Genomic DNA, 16,764 nt, shown 5'->3' with positions numbered 1-16,764 from the left:
AGATCCAGGGAAAAACATGAAATAGCTGGACATTGTGAGCATTTGTACATAAGTTGTTTCATGTGCTGGTCAGCCAATGGAGAAAATAGAGGTTGTAGAAAGCAAAATTGGGCAAAATTACTGACATGGATGCTTTGGCAATAGGATATCTTATCGGGACAGGGGGAGCAGCCAAAAGGGATACCCAGACATGATTTAAAACCAGATTCTTATTATAAAAAAATGCACTGGAAAATCTAGACGGGAGGGGGAGCAATACCAGAGAGAGAGAGAACGAACTGAAATTGCCAAGTCAGACTCGGAGTGATTCAGTGCATTCAAGAGCCTGCCAAGAGTTCCAGCTCCCTTAAGCTGAGGCTATTTTTCTCTTTGGAATAATGCACAGGCATGAGGCCAGTGCTGAGCCAGGCATGCCCAGCTGTTCTCTGTCATCCGATCAGCCGTGCAGCAGGTGAGCCGTGGCTTTGCCTCACGGCTTATTTTTCACAGGCAGAGTCAGGGCAAAAATGACCTCAGGAAAGTCAGATATTCTGCACAGAGCATTTCTGAGGGTGCTAGAAGCAAAGTGTTCTGTGCAGTGCAGCCATCCCAGCGCAGAAGCAGATAGAATGTCTTGGTCAGCTATACTCTGGCAGCTGCTTCAGATGGGACAAATTTTCTGGACCGAGAGCCCTTGCATGCAGGAAACAGCAGCTCAGCAGAGTGGCATGTGGCAATCATGGGGCACATCAGTTTTCCTGTGTCGGTGCAGGTATGGCTGCCACAGCCAGCCCTGCCTGCCTAGCCGGTGTACATCCAACCCAACTGAGTGCTCCCGGGTGGCACTTCAAGTGGCTAGCAGGACAGTCCTTTGAGAAGAAGAACTGCAGATTTATACCCCATCCTTCTCTCTGAATCAGAGACTCGGAGTGGCTTATAATCTCCTTTATCTTCTCCCCCCACAGCAAACACCCTGTGAGGTGGGTGGGGCTGAGAGGGCTCTCATAACAGCTGCCCTTTCAAAGGCAACCTCTGCTATAGCTATGGCTGACCCAAGGCCATTCCAGTGGGTTAAAGTGGAGGAGTGGGGAATCAAACCCAGTTCTCCCAGATAAGAGTCCGCGCACTTCACCGCTACACCAAACTGGCTCTCAAGAACCCTTTGAAGCCTTCTCAGCCTCCAGTGGACTTTAAAGAGCATAACTCTGTTTAGGACTTTGCTGCAAGTGGATACCTGGGCAGGTTCCTATAGAAAGAGGCTTCCTTTCTCTACTTCGATTCCAGATCATTTAAGGCTTTAAAAGTGCCCAGAGACACACGGGCACTCAACATGTGCATGCATGAAATGCCATCAAGTCGCAGCTGACTTATGGGGACCCTGTAGGGTTTTCAAGGCAAGAGCCATTCACAGGTGGTTTGCTATTGCCTGCCTCTGCATAGCAATCCTGGACTTCTGTGGCAGTCTCCCTTCCAAATACCAAGCAGGGCTGACTTGAGGTACCAAGGGTCTGATTCAGTATAAGGTAGGCACAGGTGGCCTTACTGCAATTGCCATGTCATTGGCATAAGCAAGCTTCCTCAATATCATCTGACCCACAATTACTTGGAAAGTTCTACCGCTCAGTGTGTTATTTAGGAGTCGGAATAATGTTCTGCATAGCCAGTTTGGTGTAGTGTTTAAGTATGCAGACTCTTATCTGGGAGAACCGGGTTGGATTCCCCACTCCGCTTGCAGCTGCTGGAATGGCCTTGGGTCAGCCATAGCTCTCGGAGGAGTTGTCCTTGAAAGGGCAGCTGCTGTGAGAACCCTCCCAGCCCCACCCACCTCACAGGGTGTCTGTTGGGGGGGGGGAGAAGATATAGGAGATTGTAAGCTGCTCTGAGCCTCTGATTCAGAGAGAAGGGCGGGGTATAAATCTGCAATTCTTCAGGGGGAAACTTCTAAAAATGTGTACAACAGACCATCCCTGCAGACTGTGTCATAAGCGGCAGTCAGATCAACGAAAACTACTGGTGTCTTAATTCTCTTCTGATACCCTGCCTCAATGAAAGTTGTTAAGCTGAGAATCTGGTCTTCACAACTATGACGGAGTCTAAATCCTTCTTGCCCTAGAGGAACATATTTGTTAATTCTGTCACTGATTTTGTTCAGGATTAGCCTCTTGAGGAGTTTCTAACAAGAACTCAGAATGGAAATTAACTTTCCACCAGAAGTGTTACCTTTCTGCCGGAAGTGTTGGCTTTGCAGGTTTCAGAAGCGCAACTCTCTTTGCTTTTGTGAATTCCCCTAGAAGGCTTCTGTACCCAATGATGTCAGTGAGAAATTTTGCTAGCCACTTCTTAGTGGATGTGCTACTGTTGATCAGGAACTCATTGTGGATGCAGTCAAAGCCTGGTGTCCTTCAGGGTCTTGGAAATCTCATCTGCACCAAAATCCATTGACAGCTTCTTGCCACCTGCATTTCAAACTCTGGAGTTTGGGTTTTTAAAAAAATCTTGATCATTTGGAGCTCTGGATAGGGACCTGAAAGGACTGAGGAACTTCTACTGCCTAGGGACTTCAGAATTCTAGCTTGCCAACCGTGAATGAATGTGCTGTGGGCCGGGACCTTGTGACAGATCCCACTGGACAGTGAGCTACTGGGAAGAGCATCAGATCCCCCGCAGTAGTCACCAACTGCCAGGTATGTCCCCCGCAGCAGCGGGCATGGAAAAAAGGGTGTCATCCAATTCCTGTCCTCAGCTGCCATCATCCAAAACACTCATCAATTAAAAAAGGAGTGATGACTTAGTGGAGCAATTTCTGTTGGATGAGAACCAGGAAACTCTGGAAAATAGCAGTGTGGCTCTCAAAGAAACTGTAGGTAATAGCCCCAAAGCAGCGCATGACTCTCTTGCATGTGGATCATGATGCTTAAACTCCTGAGCTGGGGGGCAGGGAAGGAGAAGATGAAGGAGAAGATGAAGCCCTCTTCCTCCCCTCCTTTGCCCAGCAGCCTGATTCATTCCCTGACTTGCTCCCAACCGGGAGTGTCCTGGGAGTGGAGGAGGCCATATTGTCCTCACAGCCAACTTCCTGGCGGAGTTTTCAAGGCCAGAGACTTTTGGGGGGGGAGGGGGGGCTTGCCTGCCTGCCTCTGTGCAAGGCGAGCCTGGGCCACTAATACTGGATGCTAATCGGCCACTCTGGACATCTCTGGTGCTCAGGGCCAGTGTGTGGGGCGGGAGTAGGTGAAGTCAGCAGCCGCCTCATCGCAGGAGGGGGTGGGCGCCCCCCCCGTCCCGGTTCCTCCACGTTGCTCTTTCTCAGCTCCGATCACTCAAAGCAGAGAAACAATGACACGATGCCCTCTGCCCAGCTGGGCAGGTTGTGTGTGCTCCAAATGTTCTTTCTCAGCTCTGATTGCTCAGAGTTGAGAAAGAAAAATGTGCCCCCTGCCCAGCTCCCTCTGGACCCAGAGAAGGCTGGGGGGTGCCACGCATTCTTTCTCAGCTGAGCGATCAGAGCTGAGAAAGAGCATTTGAGAAAAATGTGCCGGCAGAATGACATCACTTCCAGGTGACATCATCGCACTGCATGTGCACAAATACAGCTCATGGCGGGGGGCAGTGGCTGGGATGGGAGAACCCCTAGCATGAGGGCTGGTGGTACTAACAGGCACAGCTAGATCTGGCTGGCAAGCAGTTTTAACCCTGGCTGAGGGGAGTCAGAGGAAAGGTTCAGTTCTATCCACGACATTTTTACTGTCTTTTCTCCACAGCATTTATTCCATAGAACCATCTTCTTTCTGCTGTGGCCAATCCCCCCCTCCCTTCCACAAAAAAGATGCTCTCAGGTCGCCTTCAAGCTTGAGAGGAGATGGATGGAGTGTAATGGCAGGGCTCCCAGTAATTACTCTCAGCATTCCACAATTAAGGATACAACTGCCCCTCAGTTTCCAGTTTTGACATATTTCTTTCCTTCACTATGTTTTCCCTGAAATTAAACCCAAGCAAATGGTAACCATATAAACTACGCTTGTTATTCCCGTGTTATGCAGGCTGGATCTGACACCAATGAGGCCTTGTCAGGCTGGGCCAAGTGTGTCATAACATGTCATGCCAGAAAGTGGAGATATAAACTTTATAAAGGATGCAGACAAACAAAGATGTTTTAGAAACTTAAAAGATTAGCACTCTTTGCAATATTTTGTTTTTTATTTATTTATTATTACCTTAGTCTTATATCCCGCCATCTCCGCAAGCAGACTCAGGGCTGCTGACAATTAATTCAAAAATATTTACAATTTAAAAACGATAAAATAACAATTTAAAACACATTTTAAAATACATTTTCAGGTGCTGTTTATTTAACAGTCTCTGATAATTGATAACATCTTGCTCTGAATTATTGCATCAGCATCTGGAGACAATGTCTGTGCTGTAGCAATCTTGAGCATGCCGTTCAGGTGTTGCTAGGGGAGGGATAGTGGCTCAGTGGTAGAGCATCTGCTTGGTAAGCAGAAGGTCCCAGGTTCAATCCCCAGCATCTCCAACTAAAAAGGGTCCAGGCAAATAGGTGTGAAAAACCTCAGCTTGAGACCCTGGAGAGCCACTGCCAGTCTGAGTAGACAAGACTGACTTTGATGGACCAAGGGGAGTCTGATTCAGTATAAGGCAGCTTCATATCTTCATATATGTTCATATGTGTGTGTAAGTTGCAAACCTACTTTTGATGTATTGACATTCATTGCAGATATCTCATGGTCAATGCTTTGAGCCTAAGACCCAGGGGAAAACATGAAATGGCTGGGCATTGTGAGCTTTTGTACATAAGTTGCTTCATATGTTGGTCAGCTCATGGAGAAAGCTGTAGCTCTTGTGCAATTAAGTAAGCCTGGCAAAGCATGCTGAGATGCAGAAGGAAGCAAGAGAGAGAGAAGGAAGCTGATGCCATTGAGTTGCTTGTGGGCCTGATAGGTGCCCTCTCGGGGCCTAATCTGGCTCTTGGGCTACACGTTTGATACCCCTGTGTGCAAAAGAGAGAATAGCATATAACAGGCAAGAAACTCCCAGACCCTTCACCTCTGCTTGGCATGAATTCCTGCACTTATATGGGCAATGATATTTCCTCACCTTTCTTCTCTGTTCACTTGACCCCATAATGCTGTCACCGACTTCTCTGACCTCCTTTTTCCTTCTCTGCTAACAGGACACATTAGGGAAAGGGGAGGGAGGGAGGGCTATATGGAGCTTGTTTGCCAGGTTAACTTTTTTGTGTGAAAACAATATTCTTGTTATAGTGCACAAATTGCTCTTTGGAGGAAAAAAAAATTAATACGGAATGAATCAGCTCACATAAAGTGCATTTCAGTTGATTCAGTTAATCTAATTCTTCCATTTACATGAATTGGGCTTCCAAAGAACCAGTTTGCTGGCCTCTACTGATTGCTGAGGTGGGGGGGGGGAGAGAGAGAGATCTGAAGTAGCTGGGAAATCAAACATAACTGTTGTCCATTTTTATAGACAGCAATGGAGTTCATCTCTCTCCAACAGAAATCTTCTGATTGGACTGAAATCTGATATGCTGTACTAAATTGCTGCTGCTAATTAATGCATGAACCAGAATGCAATAAATGAAGATAGCACTGTCTCCAGTCTTCATGACACAGTACAAATCTGTTCAGAGGGACTCCAGGAATGCATTGTGAGTTGCTTTGCTTGAGCAGAAATACCTGCCAAGTTGCATTCCTTGCGGTGAATTTCCATGGGCAAGGACAGACCTTCACTCTTCATCCTCTTCTATAAATAGTCCAGCCTTTGAGGTTGTCCAGTTGATTCCTGTGCAGCAAAGTCACTAAATCTCTGGCGGCTGGGAAGAATAGTTCCAAGGACTACAGATCCAAGTGAGCAGCCGTGTTGGTCTGAAGCAGTAGAACAAAGCAGGAGTCAAGGTGCACCTTTAAGACCAACCAAGTTTTATTCAGAACATAAGCTTTCATGTGCTCTCTAAGCACACTTCATCAGATGAGGGGATCAGGTGTAGTCTTGTCTGATGAAGTCTGCTTAAGAGCACACGAAAGCTGACGTTCTGAATAAAACTTGGTTGGTCTTAAAGGTGCACTTGACTCCTGCTTTGTTCAGTTCCTAGGACTGTCACGCCATAGAAATTATGCTTTAATTAATTAATTAAAGTCTGCTTTAATTAATCCAGGCAGAATTGGCATAGAGACTGGAGAGAATTAAACCAACAGAGAACTAATCCAAACCTAGTAAAGCAATTCTTCAACAGAAGATCCAGCAGGACTCTTCTGATGTTCTTCTCAGGGGAAAGTCTCGGCCTCTCTGCCCTGTTGTTGGCCCTCCAGAGGAACTGGTTGGCCCCTGTGTGAGGCAGGATGCTGGTCTAGATGGACCCTCCCTGGTCTGATCCAGCAGGACTCTTCTGATGTTCTTCTCAGGGGAAGGCCTCGACCTCTCTTCCCTTTTGTTGACCCTCCAGAGGAACTGGCTGGCCACTGTGTGAGACAGGATGCTGGTCTAGATGGACCCTCCCTGGTCTGACCCAGCAGGGCTCTTCTGATGTTCTTCTCGGGGAAGGCCTCGGCTTCTCTGCCCTCTTGTTGGCCCTCCAGATAGGGTTGCCAAATCGAACCCCAGAAATATCTGGGGAATTTGGGGGTGGAGCCAGGAGACTTTGGGGGTGGAGCCAGGAGACACTGGGGTGGAGCTAGGGGGAGGGGCGGAAACAGCGCCGGGGAGCGTGGCGAACTGCCCCGCAGCCTCTTCTCCGCTCGCCGTGCTGCTCCTCCGAGATGGGCTCAGCCTGAGCCCATCTCGGAAGAGCAGCCATGGAGCGGAGCAGAGGCGGCAGCGGCACGGTGGCCTCTTCTCCACTCGCCGTGCTGCTCCTCCGAGATGGGCTCAGGCTGAGCCCATCTCGGAAGAGCAGCCACGGAGCGGAGCAGAGGCGGCAGCGGCGCGGCGGCCTCTTCTTCGCTCGCCGTGCTGCTCCTCCAAGATGGGCTCAGGCTGAGCCCATCTCGGAAGAGCAGCCACGGCGAGCGGAGCAGGCAGTGGCGCGGCGGCCTCTTCTCCGCTCGCCGTGCTGCTCCTCCGAGATGGGCTCAGGCTGGGGTGGAAGCGGAGGTGGGGGTGGTGGAGGCGGGCCGGGGGTGTAGCGAGCCGCAAGTCCGGGTCCTAGAAGGGCCCGGATTCACGGCTCACCATGCTCCTGGCCTGCCTCACCCTCCCCTGCGCTGCTGCCATCTCTTGGCTGCTCCTCCGAGATGGGCTCAGCCTGGGCCCATCTCGGAGGAGAAACTGCAGTGGGCGGGGAGGGGGCGGCAGCGGCATGGCGGCCTCCCGGCTCCAGGATCCGGCGGCTCGGTGCCGTTTCCCCCCTCTCCCCCCGCTTCCATTTTTGGGGGGAGCGGGGGAAGAGGGTGGAAATCCTGGGGTCCCCCGCCAGGGCGGGAGGTTTGGGAAGCCTACCTCCAGAGGAATTGGCTGGCCACTGTGTGAGACAGGAGGCTGGACTGGATGGACCCTCACTGGTCTGCCCCAGCAGGGCTCTTCTGATGTTCTTCTCAGGGGAAGGCCTCGGCCTCTCTGCCCTGTTGTTGACCCTCCAGAGGAACTGGCTGGCCACTGTGTGAGACAGGAGGCTGGACTGGATGGACCCTCACTGGTCTGACCCAGCAGGGCTCTTCTGATGTTCTTCTCAGGGGAAGGCCTCGGCCTCTCTGCCCTGTTGTTGACCCTCCAGAGGAACTGGCTGGCCACTGTGTGAGACAGGAGGCTGGACTGGATGGACCCTCACTGGTCTGACCCAGCAGGGCTCTTCTGATGTTCTTCTCAGGGGAAGGCCTCGGCCTCTCTGCCCTGTTGTTGACCCTCCAGAGGAACTGGCTGGCCACTGTGTGAGACAGGAGGCTGGACTGGATGGATCCTCACTGGTCTGACCCAGCAGGGCTCTTCTGATATTCTTCTCAGGGGAAGGCCTCGGCCTCTCTGCCCTGTTGTTGGCCCTCCAGAGGAACTGATTGGCCATTGCGTGAGGCAGGATGTTGGACTAGATGGACCCTCATTGGTCTGACCCAGCAGGGTGCTTCTCACATTCTTATACAGAACTCTTCTCATGTTTGTTTGTTCTTTTTCTGGGCACAAAGAAAGCAGAGTAAAAATACATCTAATTAATGTGTGTGTGTGTGCATACTGAAAAGTACAGTCAAGATGCATTGATGCATCCCTTACCTGTGTCAGAGCATTGCTACAGATGTGCATTTAGCAAATCCAAGAGGCCTGTTCTGAGTGGCTGAGCTAGAGAGGAAAGTCTTCAGCCTTTCGTGAGTCGCTTGGTGGGAGCTACCCATAACACACCACTGCTAAGGAGAAACATTTGTGTGTTTGGCTAATTTAACATATATTTAAACACTTTTATCCTAATTTTGGACACAAATGTCACTGCTGCTTTCTTCTGCTGTGGCAAAGTGTAAATCTCAACAAGGTACACAGCTACACCCCACAGGAAACAACTTGGGTTCAGTCACTTGCAAAACCAACAGGAACAATCAGGCAAGGAACGCAGCGATCTTGCAAAAGAAAACACCCTTTCGCCTCTTGTGGGCCAGTGTGGCCCTCATCATTCTTTTGAAACTTGAAAGGTATTTTGAGGAGAAAAACTGGATGCTATGCTGAAAATTTGGTGCCTCTACCTCAAAAAACAGCCTCCCCAGAGCCCCAGATACCCATGGATCAATTCTCCATTATACCCTATGGGAACCAGTCTCCATAGGGAATAATGGAGTGTCCAGCAGATATTCCCCCACCCCGCTTTCTGATGACCATGAAGCAGTGGGGGGAGGGCCTCCAAACCGGGGATCCCCTGCCCCCACCTGGGGATTAGCAACCCTAGTGAAGCCCTATCTGAGACTATTCTAGCAAATGTCTCATCTTTGTTGTGGCCACATCTGGCATTCTAGAACAAGAAATATATAGAGAGAACCCCAAGACTGGGGCGGGGTGGGACACCATCTTCTGCCTAACTCCAGGGCACCAGTCCCTGGGACTGGGGAGCCCAATGAGGGCTGACGGGGACGGCCATGTTTGTTCCCTTACACGTCTAGCAAGGGCTTTTAACAGCAAAAACAGGGTGGGGAAGTGGAAAGGGACCTGCCCAGATTCGCCTTGCTGTTTCTTCTTTTCTCCTCAGCCACCCCTGAAGCCAGGCTGCCCTGGGAGATAAAGTTGGTGGGACAGGGGGGAGTGCCAGACGAGGAACTTCAAACAAAGACGGATCATAGTGTTGCAAAATTAATCCATTTATTTGAGAACAATCAGTCTAGTAAAGAGGCAAGTTGAGAGAGGGAGAGGTTCAGCTCGTGGGCACCCAATGAAATTGCTGAGCAGACAGGTTAAAACGGATAAAAGGAAGTCCTTCTTCACCCAAAGGGTGATTAACAGGTGGAATTCACTGCCACCGGAAGTGGTGGTGGCGACAAGCATAGCCAGCTTCAAGAAGGGATTGGATAAGCATATGGAGCAGAAGTCCATCAGTGGCTACTAGCCACATCGTCTTGTTGGAACTCTGTCTGGGGCAAGTGAAGCTCTGTATTCTTGGTGCTTGGGGGGGCACAGTGGGAGGGCTTCTAGTGTCCTGGCCCCACTGGGGGACCTCCTGATGGCATCTGGGTTGTTGGGCCACTGTGTGACACAGAGGTCGTTTTCGCACTCACCTTAATCAGCAGCGACGACCCGCTTCAGCACGCAGGATCTGCGCGGGTTTCGCACTAATTGCCGCGGAGCACCCAGAAGAGCCGGAAAGTCCCGGCGCTTTTGCAGCGCAAACGGAAACTGGTTTTTGGCGGTTTCCGTTTGCGCCGCAAAAGCACCGGGACTTTCCGGCTCTTCTGGGTGCTCCGCGGCAATTAGTGCGAAATCCGCGCAGTTCCTGCACGGTGAAGCGGGTCGTCGCTGCTGATTAAGGTGAGTGCGAAAACGACCAGAGTGTTGGACTGGATGGGCCACTGGCCTGATCCAACAGGGCTTTTCTTATGTTCTTATATTCTTAGCTCAGATGCAGGCTCACCTTTTTTGAAAATTAGAATCAAGCCTGCATTTCAGAGGTAAATGGGGCAAACGGGAAGAACAACCACCTCCATGGGGTAGGGCAGGGTGTGTGTGGGGGAACAGCCTGTACACCACCTCTTCTTTGATCATTTTACACAGACCCCAAGAGGGAAGGAAGGGGGGCTTTAAAGGGCTTGTGGCCTGGCAGCCCCTGAAGGGACAATAAGTGCTTGGCAGAGAACTTTATTCCCCCACGTCAGGGTTGAGCCGGCATCCATCAGTAGCACTGGGACAAATGGCTGGACTTCGAAGAGGATCCGGAGTGACGTCCCTGCCCCCTTGGTCCAGTGGTCCTCAGCGCCAAAGGGTTTTGTGGCGAGGGAGACGCACTGTCTTATTTTAAGCCCACCCTGGTCATGGAGAGAAGAGTGTTTGACAGTTGACAGTGTCCGTCAGGCTGCCTGGTGGTGGTGCGCAGGGAGTAAAAATAGCAAGGGTTACCTCATGGCTCCCAACAGCCAAGGCAGGGAGACAAAAGGGAGGCTTTAAAAGGCCAGCCCAGTTGCCCTCAAAGGGCTCGGCTCTTTTGAAGTCTTGGTTCTGCTCCAGAAGGAGCTGCTCTGCTTCACTCTTTCTCTTTATGGAGAGCTGCACATTCAAAGGGGGATGTGGCATGCCCTCCTCACCCGGCCTGGATGCTCCTCTCAAGACCTTGGACCAACCATATGCAGGTACCGCCCTTGCCTTCCTCTGCCCAACTTTAAGCAGGCAGGCAGACAGAAGCCTTCCTGCCTTTCGCTGCTGGGGAGGGTCTGGTGGTGCCCTCAGGTGTCTTGGCCTGAGAAAGGGGGTGGGGAGGTGGAGAGAAACTGTGGAAATGTCAAGGGGGGGTCTTCAAGCTTCTTCCTTCTTGACACCCACCAGGGTGCCTTAGAAATAACAGTTGCCATCATCCCCATGACACCAGTGCCCAGGACAGACCAAGAGCAGTAACTTCTTTGTACACCGTGTGATTAATTGGATGGACTTCACCAGCACAAAAGGCTCTGGGCCACAAACGTGGGTTTTTTTAAAGGTTAAACCAATCCATCTGGGATATTACTGGCTGCTAGAGGTCATGTGACTATCTATTTTTGCGGGGTGGGGAGCAGGCAGTGCGGGTGGCCTTTCGTGGACTGCCTGGGGCTTCCCGAGGGGCTTCTGGCTGGCTGCTCTTCAATACAGGGCAGGCCTTTGATCCCCTTCTGTTCTGGACAAGATTTAGATCCCCTTGGGATTTCCACTGATGCTTCCTTCCTTCCTTCCTTCCTTCCTTCCTTCCTTCCTTCCTTCCTTCCTTCCTTCCTTCCTTCCTTCCTTCCTTCCTTCCTTCCTTCCTTCCTTCCTTCCTCCCGCCCTTCCTTCAGATGATGATAATGTTGGAAAAGTGAAGCAAGAGAGATGCTCTTTGTCATTTTTGATTTTAAAGTTTCCTTGTCTGTGACAGGACTGGTGCTGATGGAGTTCTTGGTGGAGTCATTTCATACCTGAGCTGAATTTTGAATTTCACCTTCCCTCCTTTCCCCATCAAATCCAGAGAGTGAGTCACCTGAAGGGGAGGGATCAATGTATTTCATGGCCAATGCCACACATTCCCCTGAATTCTTGGGGCAGGGCAAATGAGCAGTCACATGTAATAAAAGAGCAAGTGTCTAGCAGCCCAAGGCCCACAACCAGAACTGTTCTATGGAGCTTCCTGGGGACTCTCAGCTTTCCTCTCCCCACAAAAAAATACCAGTTTGTGTTGCTTCTCTGGAAGGTAGGGGTGCCAGGTCCAATTCAAGAAATATCTGGGTACTTTGAGGGTGGAGCCAGGAGCAAGGGTGTGACAAGCATAATTGCAACAGGGATGCTAAGAGTTGCCAACTGAGGGGCTTCATTCCACAACACCCACCAGACACACACACACACACACACATACCCTTGCCCCAGATTGTGGCTAGACTCGAGAGTGACTGTTTCGTTGAGGTTGTGGGCAATCACAACAGCCCATTTCCCATTCGGCAAACATTCTGCACGCCAGTATGCAAAGGAGGGCTGCCTGGAGGCATGCGGGGGTGAGGGGCAGGTGAGGGGAAGAGCTGAGGAGGAGGTGCTTGGCAGAATGGCTCGCTCTTATCTTGGGTGCTCTGACAGACACGATATCCAGGTGAAGAAGAGAGGAAGCAGCTCCTTGAATGAAGTGCTCTGGAACAAGCCAAATGGAAGGAAGGAAGGAAGGAAGGAAGGAAGGAAGGAAGGAAGGAAGGAAGGAAGGAAGGAAGGAAGGAAGGAAGGAAGGAAGGAAGGAAGGAAGGAAGGAAGGAAGGAAGGAAGGAAGGAAGGAAGGGCCCAGGCTGAATTTCACATGGGTTTTTTTCTCAGGATGGGAATGTAAACTAACATAAGCCTGTGCCTCTTGAACATAGACATTGTGCATAATCCCATAACATAATGACATTTAGATATAAGGAGAGCCGCTCTCCTTGGAGGCAGTTAATACTTTATGTTCTAGTGCCTTGCTGATGTGACTTCAGGAGGGCCATTTGACACATTAAATGCTCCTTGTGCCCCCCTCCCCGGTTCCTGTGCCCACCGTGGGTGCTGCTGGTCAGATGGGCACTAGGAATTCTGTGGTCCATCAGAACAAAATTCCTGGGCAAGGCAGGGCTCAGTGCAGCATGCAGGGAAAGGGGGCTTAAGCTACCTCCTTGTGCCATTTTCCTGACCCACAACTCTCCTGGGGACCAGCTATTTGCTTTATGGCTGCCACACATCGTTTCCTTCTGCAACAAGGCAAACAGCAGGTCTCTGGGGCCCTTTCAGGTCAGGAAAATGGCCCAGCAGGAGCATGAAGCTGCCTCTCCCTGGGCCCTGAAGTCCTCATCTTAATTGGACCTGCAGTCCTGGGGATTCTTTGCCAAGCATGGGACTCCCGGGGACTACAAGGATTTTGAAGTATGGACTAGCCTAGAGCAGGGCTTGACAGAAGGTGGCTAGAAGGTGGAAGGAAGCCAGAGAGGGCCAAGAGAAAGCCAACTAATGGCAGAAGAGGCAGACATGTTGGTCAACCAGCCATCAGTTGTCCAGCTTTCCACCCCAGAGGCCTGTTCTGGTAGGTTTCTCTGCTTGGTGTTTCTGCCAGTCCTTGGCTCACTGACTGTCCCTCTTCCCTGCATGTGTCCAGTAAGTTCTCAGTAAGGAAGTGCACATCTGTAGGCTCTCTGATGCTGATGTTGCAATACATTTGATCAACGGTGTGAGATAATGAGATTTAGTGCTTGCCTTTGTTAGGGTTGCCAAATGCTCCTTGTGTCTGTTCTGTCCATGAGTGTGAAATTTATTTTTCTATCAAAGAGAGACCCTTTCTTATGTTTCCTGACGTTCCATAAAGAGAATCCCCTTGGATGAGGACTATGATCTCCAAGTATTTCATATCAATTGGACAAGGGTCGTTTGCCCTCTTCTGGGCATGGAGCTGGGGTCACTAGAGGTAGGATGGGGAGGTCTTTGTGAGTGTCCTGCATTGGGCAGGGGGTTGGATGAGATGACCCTGGAGGTCCCTTCCAACTCTAGGATTCTATGATTCTAAGAAAATGAAAAGGCAGAAGTGTGTTGTGACTTTAACATTTAAAAATATGGATGCTCTCTCCAGCCTGCCTATAATTTGGGGTGAAAGATACAATACCTGAGAATTTCACGTGTCCCATTAAAACAAAAAGAAATGAATAAAGAACAAAGAAGGAAAAAACCCTGAAGAGAAGTAACGCAGTTTTGGTGCACCCCTCAATTATTTTCTCTTTAAAGAGGTGAAATTTCTTTTGAAGTTTCTGGGATTCTCTCTGCAATCCGATTCCTTGCAGAGTTCTGACTGACTGTGTCTTTCCTGCCCCCCTTGCAGAGCTTCATCGCAGTGAGAGCATGCAGGAGAAGACGGTGAAAGAAGCCAAAACGAAGTGCCGCACCATCGCCTCCCTGCTGACGGATGCCCCGAACCCCCATTCCAAGGGCGTCCTGATGTTCAAGAAGCGCCGGCAGAGGGCCAAGAAGTACACCCTGGTCAGTTTTGGGAGCGTTGACGAAGACCGTTGCTATGATGAAGAGGATGGCGTCTTCCCAACCAGTGAGTCTGAATTTGATGAGGAAGGCTTCTCTGATGCCCGGAGCTTCACCAACCACTCTGACTGGGATAATACCTACCTAGATATTGAGAAGCCCAGGGAGCCGTCAGCGCAGGAGACCACGCAGCCTCAGCAGGGCCTCTGTGAAGCCTCGGGCAGGGGGGCTGAGTTATTTGAGCAGCAGAGGCAGAAGGCCGGAAGACACACTTTGGAAAGCACCTCTGCCTGGAAGGCCGAGGAACGACTCCCAGCTCCCAGCGTGGGGAAGAGGGAAAGGCCTGTGCCCCAGAAGGCCGAAAAGTCCCCAGCGAATGTCCAGCCGGAGGCTGTGCAAGTCTCCAGCCAGCTGCCCTCCCCCAGCCCTGCTCTGCTCCAGTCTCCCCCCGCCCTCTTTGGGGAAGGAGGAGGAGGCCCAAGTCCCACTGGCCTCTTCAACAGGTCTGCCCGGCCGTTTGCGCCTGGGGCCTCGGGGCAGCAGCCTGTGACTTCTTCTGTGGTGTTCAGACCATCTGTGCCGAGGAGAAACCAGGAGGGCCCCGGTGGACAGAGGGCAGCCGCGTCTCCTTTCTCGCCAGTCTCTCCAGGGACCAGCCCAGCCAGCACATCGCTGTCTCTCTACATCCCAACCACGCCAGCAGCCACCCATTCAGCAGAGGTGAAGCTGTCCCCCAACACGGCAAGAACCTCCACGGCTTCCATCTACCTGTCCCATCCCTCCAGGCCGGTGGGAGAGGCAGTTGCTCCCAGGCCCTCGCCACAAGCTCAGGGGACAACTTCCTCCTCTTTGTACATCAGCCCCGCCCCACCGCAGCCGAGCCAGCGTGCAGCCCAGCCCCCCCCCACCACAGCCCCTGCCGCTGCTGAGCCGCTGGTCTCCAGGGAGCAGAGGATCGCTGTGCCAGGGCCCCGAACGGGCATCTTGCAGGAGGCCCGCCGGCGGAGCAGCAAGAAGCCCATGTTCAAGCCAGCGGAGGAGAAGAAGAAGAATTCTCCTAACCCAGAGCTGCTCTCTTTGGTGCAGAACCTGGACGAAAAGCCCAAAGGTGACCAGCACGGGGCAGGCTTTGAGTCAGGGCCGGAGGAAGACTTCCTCAGCCTCGGGGCAGAAGCCTGCAACTTCATGCAGCCTTCTGCCCGCAAGCTCAAGAACCCGCCCCCCGTAGCCCCCAAGCCTCAGCCGCCTCTGGGGAACGGCAGGTCTCCCGCACACGACATCTCCCGCCTTAAGGGGAAAGGGGCGGAGCTCTTTGCCAAGCGACAGAGCCGCATGGACAAGTTTGTGGTGGAAGCAGCGCCGACCCCAGGCCCAAAGGCCCGGAGCCCGTCCCCGACTCCTTCCCTGCCTTCCTCCTGGAAGTACTCCCCAAACATCCGGGCCCCGCCCCCCATTGCGTACAACCCCCTGCACTCCCCATTTTACCCCTTGGCCGCCAGCAAGTCCCAGGCCAGCAAAGCAGAGAGCAGAGTGAAAAAGGCCCCCAGCCAGAAACCGGGGATCCAGGCCATTGATTTCCTGCGGCACCAGCCCTACCAGCTCAAGTCCGCCATGTTCTGCTTTGGGGAGACTCCAGGCTCTGCTGGCCAGGCCCAGCAGCACGGTTTGTCTTTCACCCCAGCCAAACAAGTCCCTGTTAAAACAGCCAGGACCTACGAGATCCGTCGCTTCTCCACCCCGGCCCCTGGGCCAACCTCAGGCAGCCTGGCCCTCACAGTGTTGGCCCCCCGGGCTGCTACCACCTTGGATGAGCCCATATGGAGGGCAGAAAGGGCCTCCACTTCTGCCCCTGTCTCCCCTGGCCCCTCCCAGGCCCCTCCCGCCCAATATCAAAGCTCTCCGGAACTCAGGCAGGCAGGTCTGGCGGCCTCCCCAGGCCCAGCCTCCTTGCCTTCCGGTTTCCAGGTCGCACGGCCCAGGTTCTCTGCTGCCCAGACTGGCATGCAGGCACACGTCTGGAGGCCAGGGTCTGGGCACAAATGAGAGAAGACCAGACCGCCTCCACTGGGGGTCCTGGTCACGTTCACACGTTTTTTGAGATAGCTTTCTAAGGGCACACCTCACAATGTAAGCATAACAAACCAGTGCTTGAAATGTCGCTTTCTCACGCAGATGAGAGACCCAGGAGGGGTTGTGGCTCACGGTTGGAAGTGCATTTGGGGACAAGCCCAGGTTTGCTTCTGCATAATGTGTGAACTGGCCTGATTTGAACTAAATCAATGGGATCCCCCCTCCCCCCATACACCTTTCTAAGCTGAATTCCTGCAAATAAATCAGGACAATCCAAGTCAAGGAGGGAGAGAAGCCACCCCCTTTCCTCAACTCCTCCTTCTCTGGTCCCTACATTACATTTGGGAACTTGCAACATTTCCAAGAGATCGAATAGTTTAACTGCACAGCAGGAGATGGGGAGTACTGAAAATAGCATCACAGGCAGGGCGTAGCCAGGATTTTAAGAGTGGGGGGGCTTTTTAAAAAGCCAGGAGGCCCCCTTTCCCACCCACTGTGGGTCTTGCTGCTTCTCAGGAGCTTTCTGGGAGAGGGGCAAAAGCCAGAGACTCTGAAAGAGGCCAAGTCAAGGCAGCCAACCCTAAAACTTTG

The 16,764-nt window shown here is 52.0% G+C and overlaps 1 protein-coding gene across 1 annotated transcript in view; it reads left to right on the top strand.

The window, feature by feature from the left end:
- SYNPO2L (synaptopodin 2 like) overlaps positions 1-16,151 on the top strand; it is a 67,366-nt gene extending 51,215 nt beyond the window's left edge. Inside the window, exon 4 of the mRNA XM_060236653.1 lies at positions 13,949-16,151. Coding sequence (XP_060092636.1) covers positions 13,949-16,146 — 2,198 coding nt within the window. The 3' untranslated portion in view covers positions 16,147-16,151. The remainder of the gene's footprint in view (positions 1-13,948) is intronic.
- Positions 16,152-16,764: the final 613 nt, after the last annotated feature.

The sequence above is a fragment of the Heteronotia binoei genome, chromosome 4 (genome assembly GCF_032191835.1).
Source record: "Heteronotia binoei isolate CCM8104 ecotype False Entrance Well chromosome 4, APGP_CSIRO_Hbin_v1, whole genome shotgun sequence".
NCBI lineage: Eukaryota > Metazoa > Chordata > Lepidosauria > Squamata > Gekkonidae > Heteronotia > Heteronotia binoei.
Note: the sequence above shows the minus strand (reverse complement) of the source record. Positions and strands in the feature narration are given on the sequence as shown.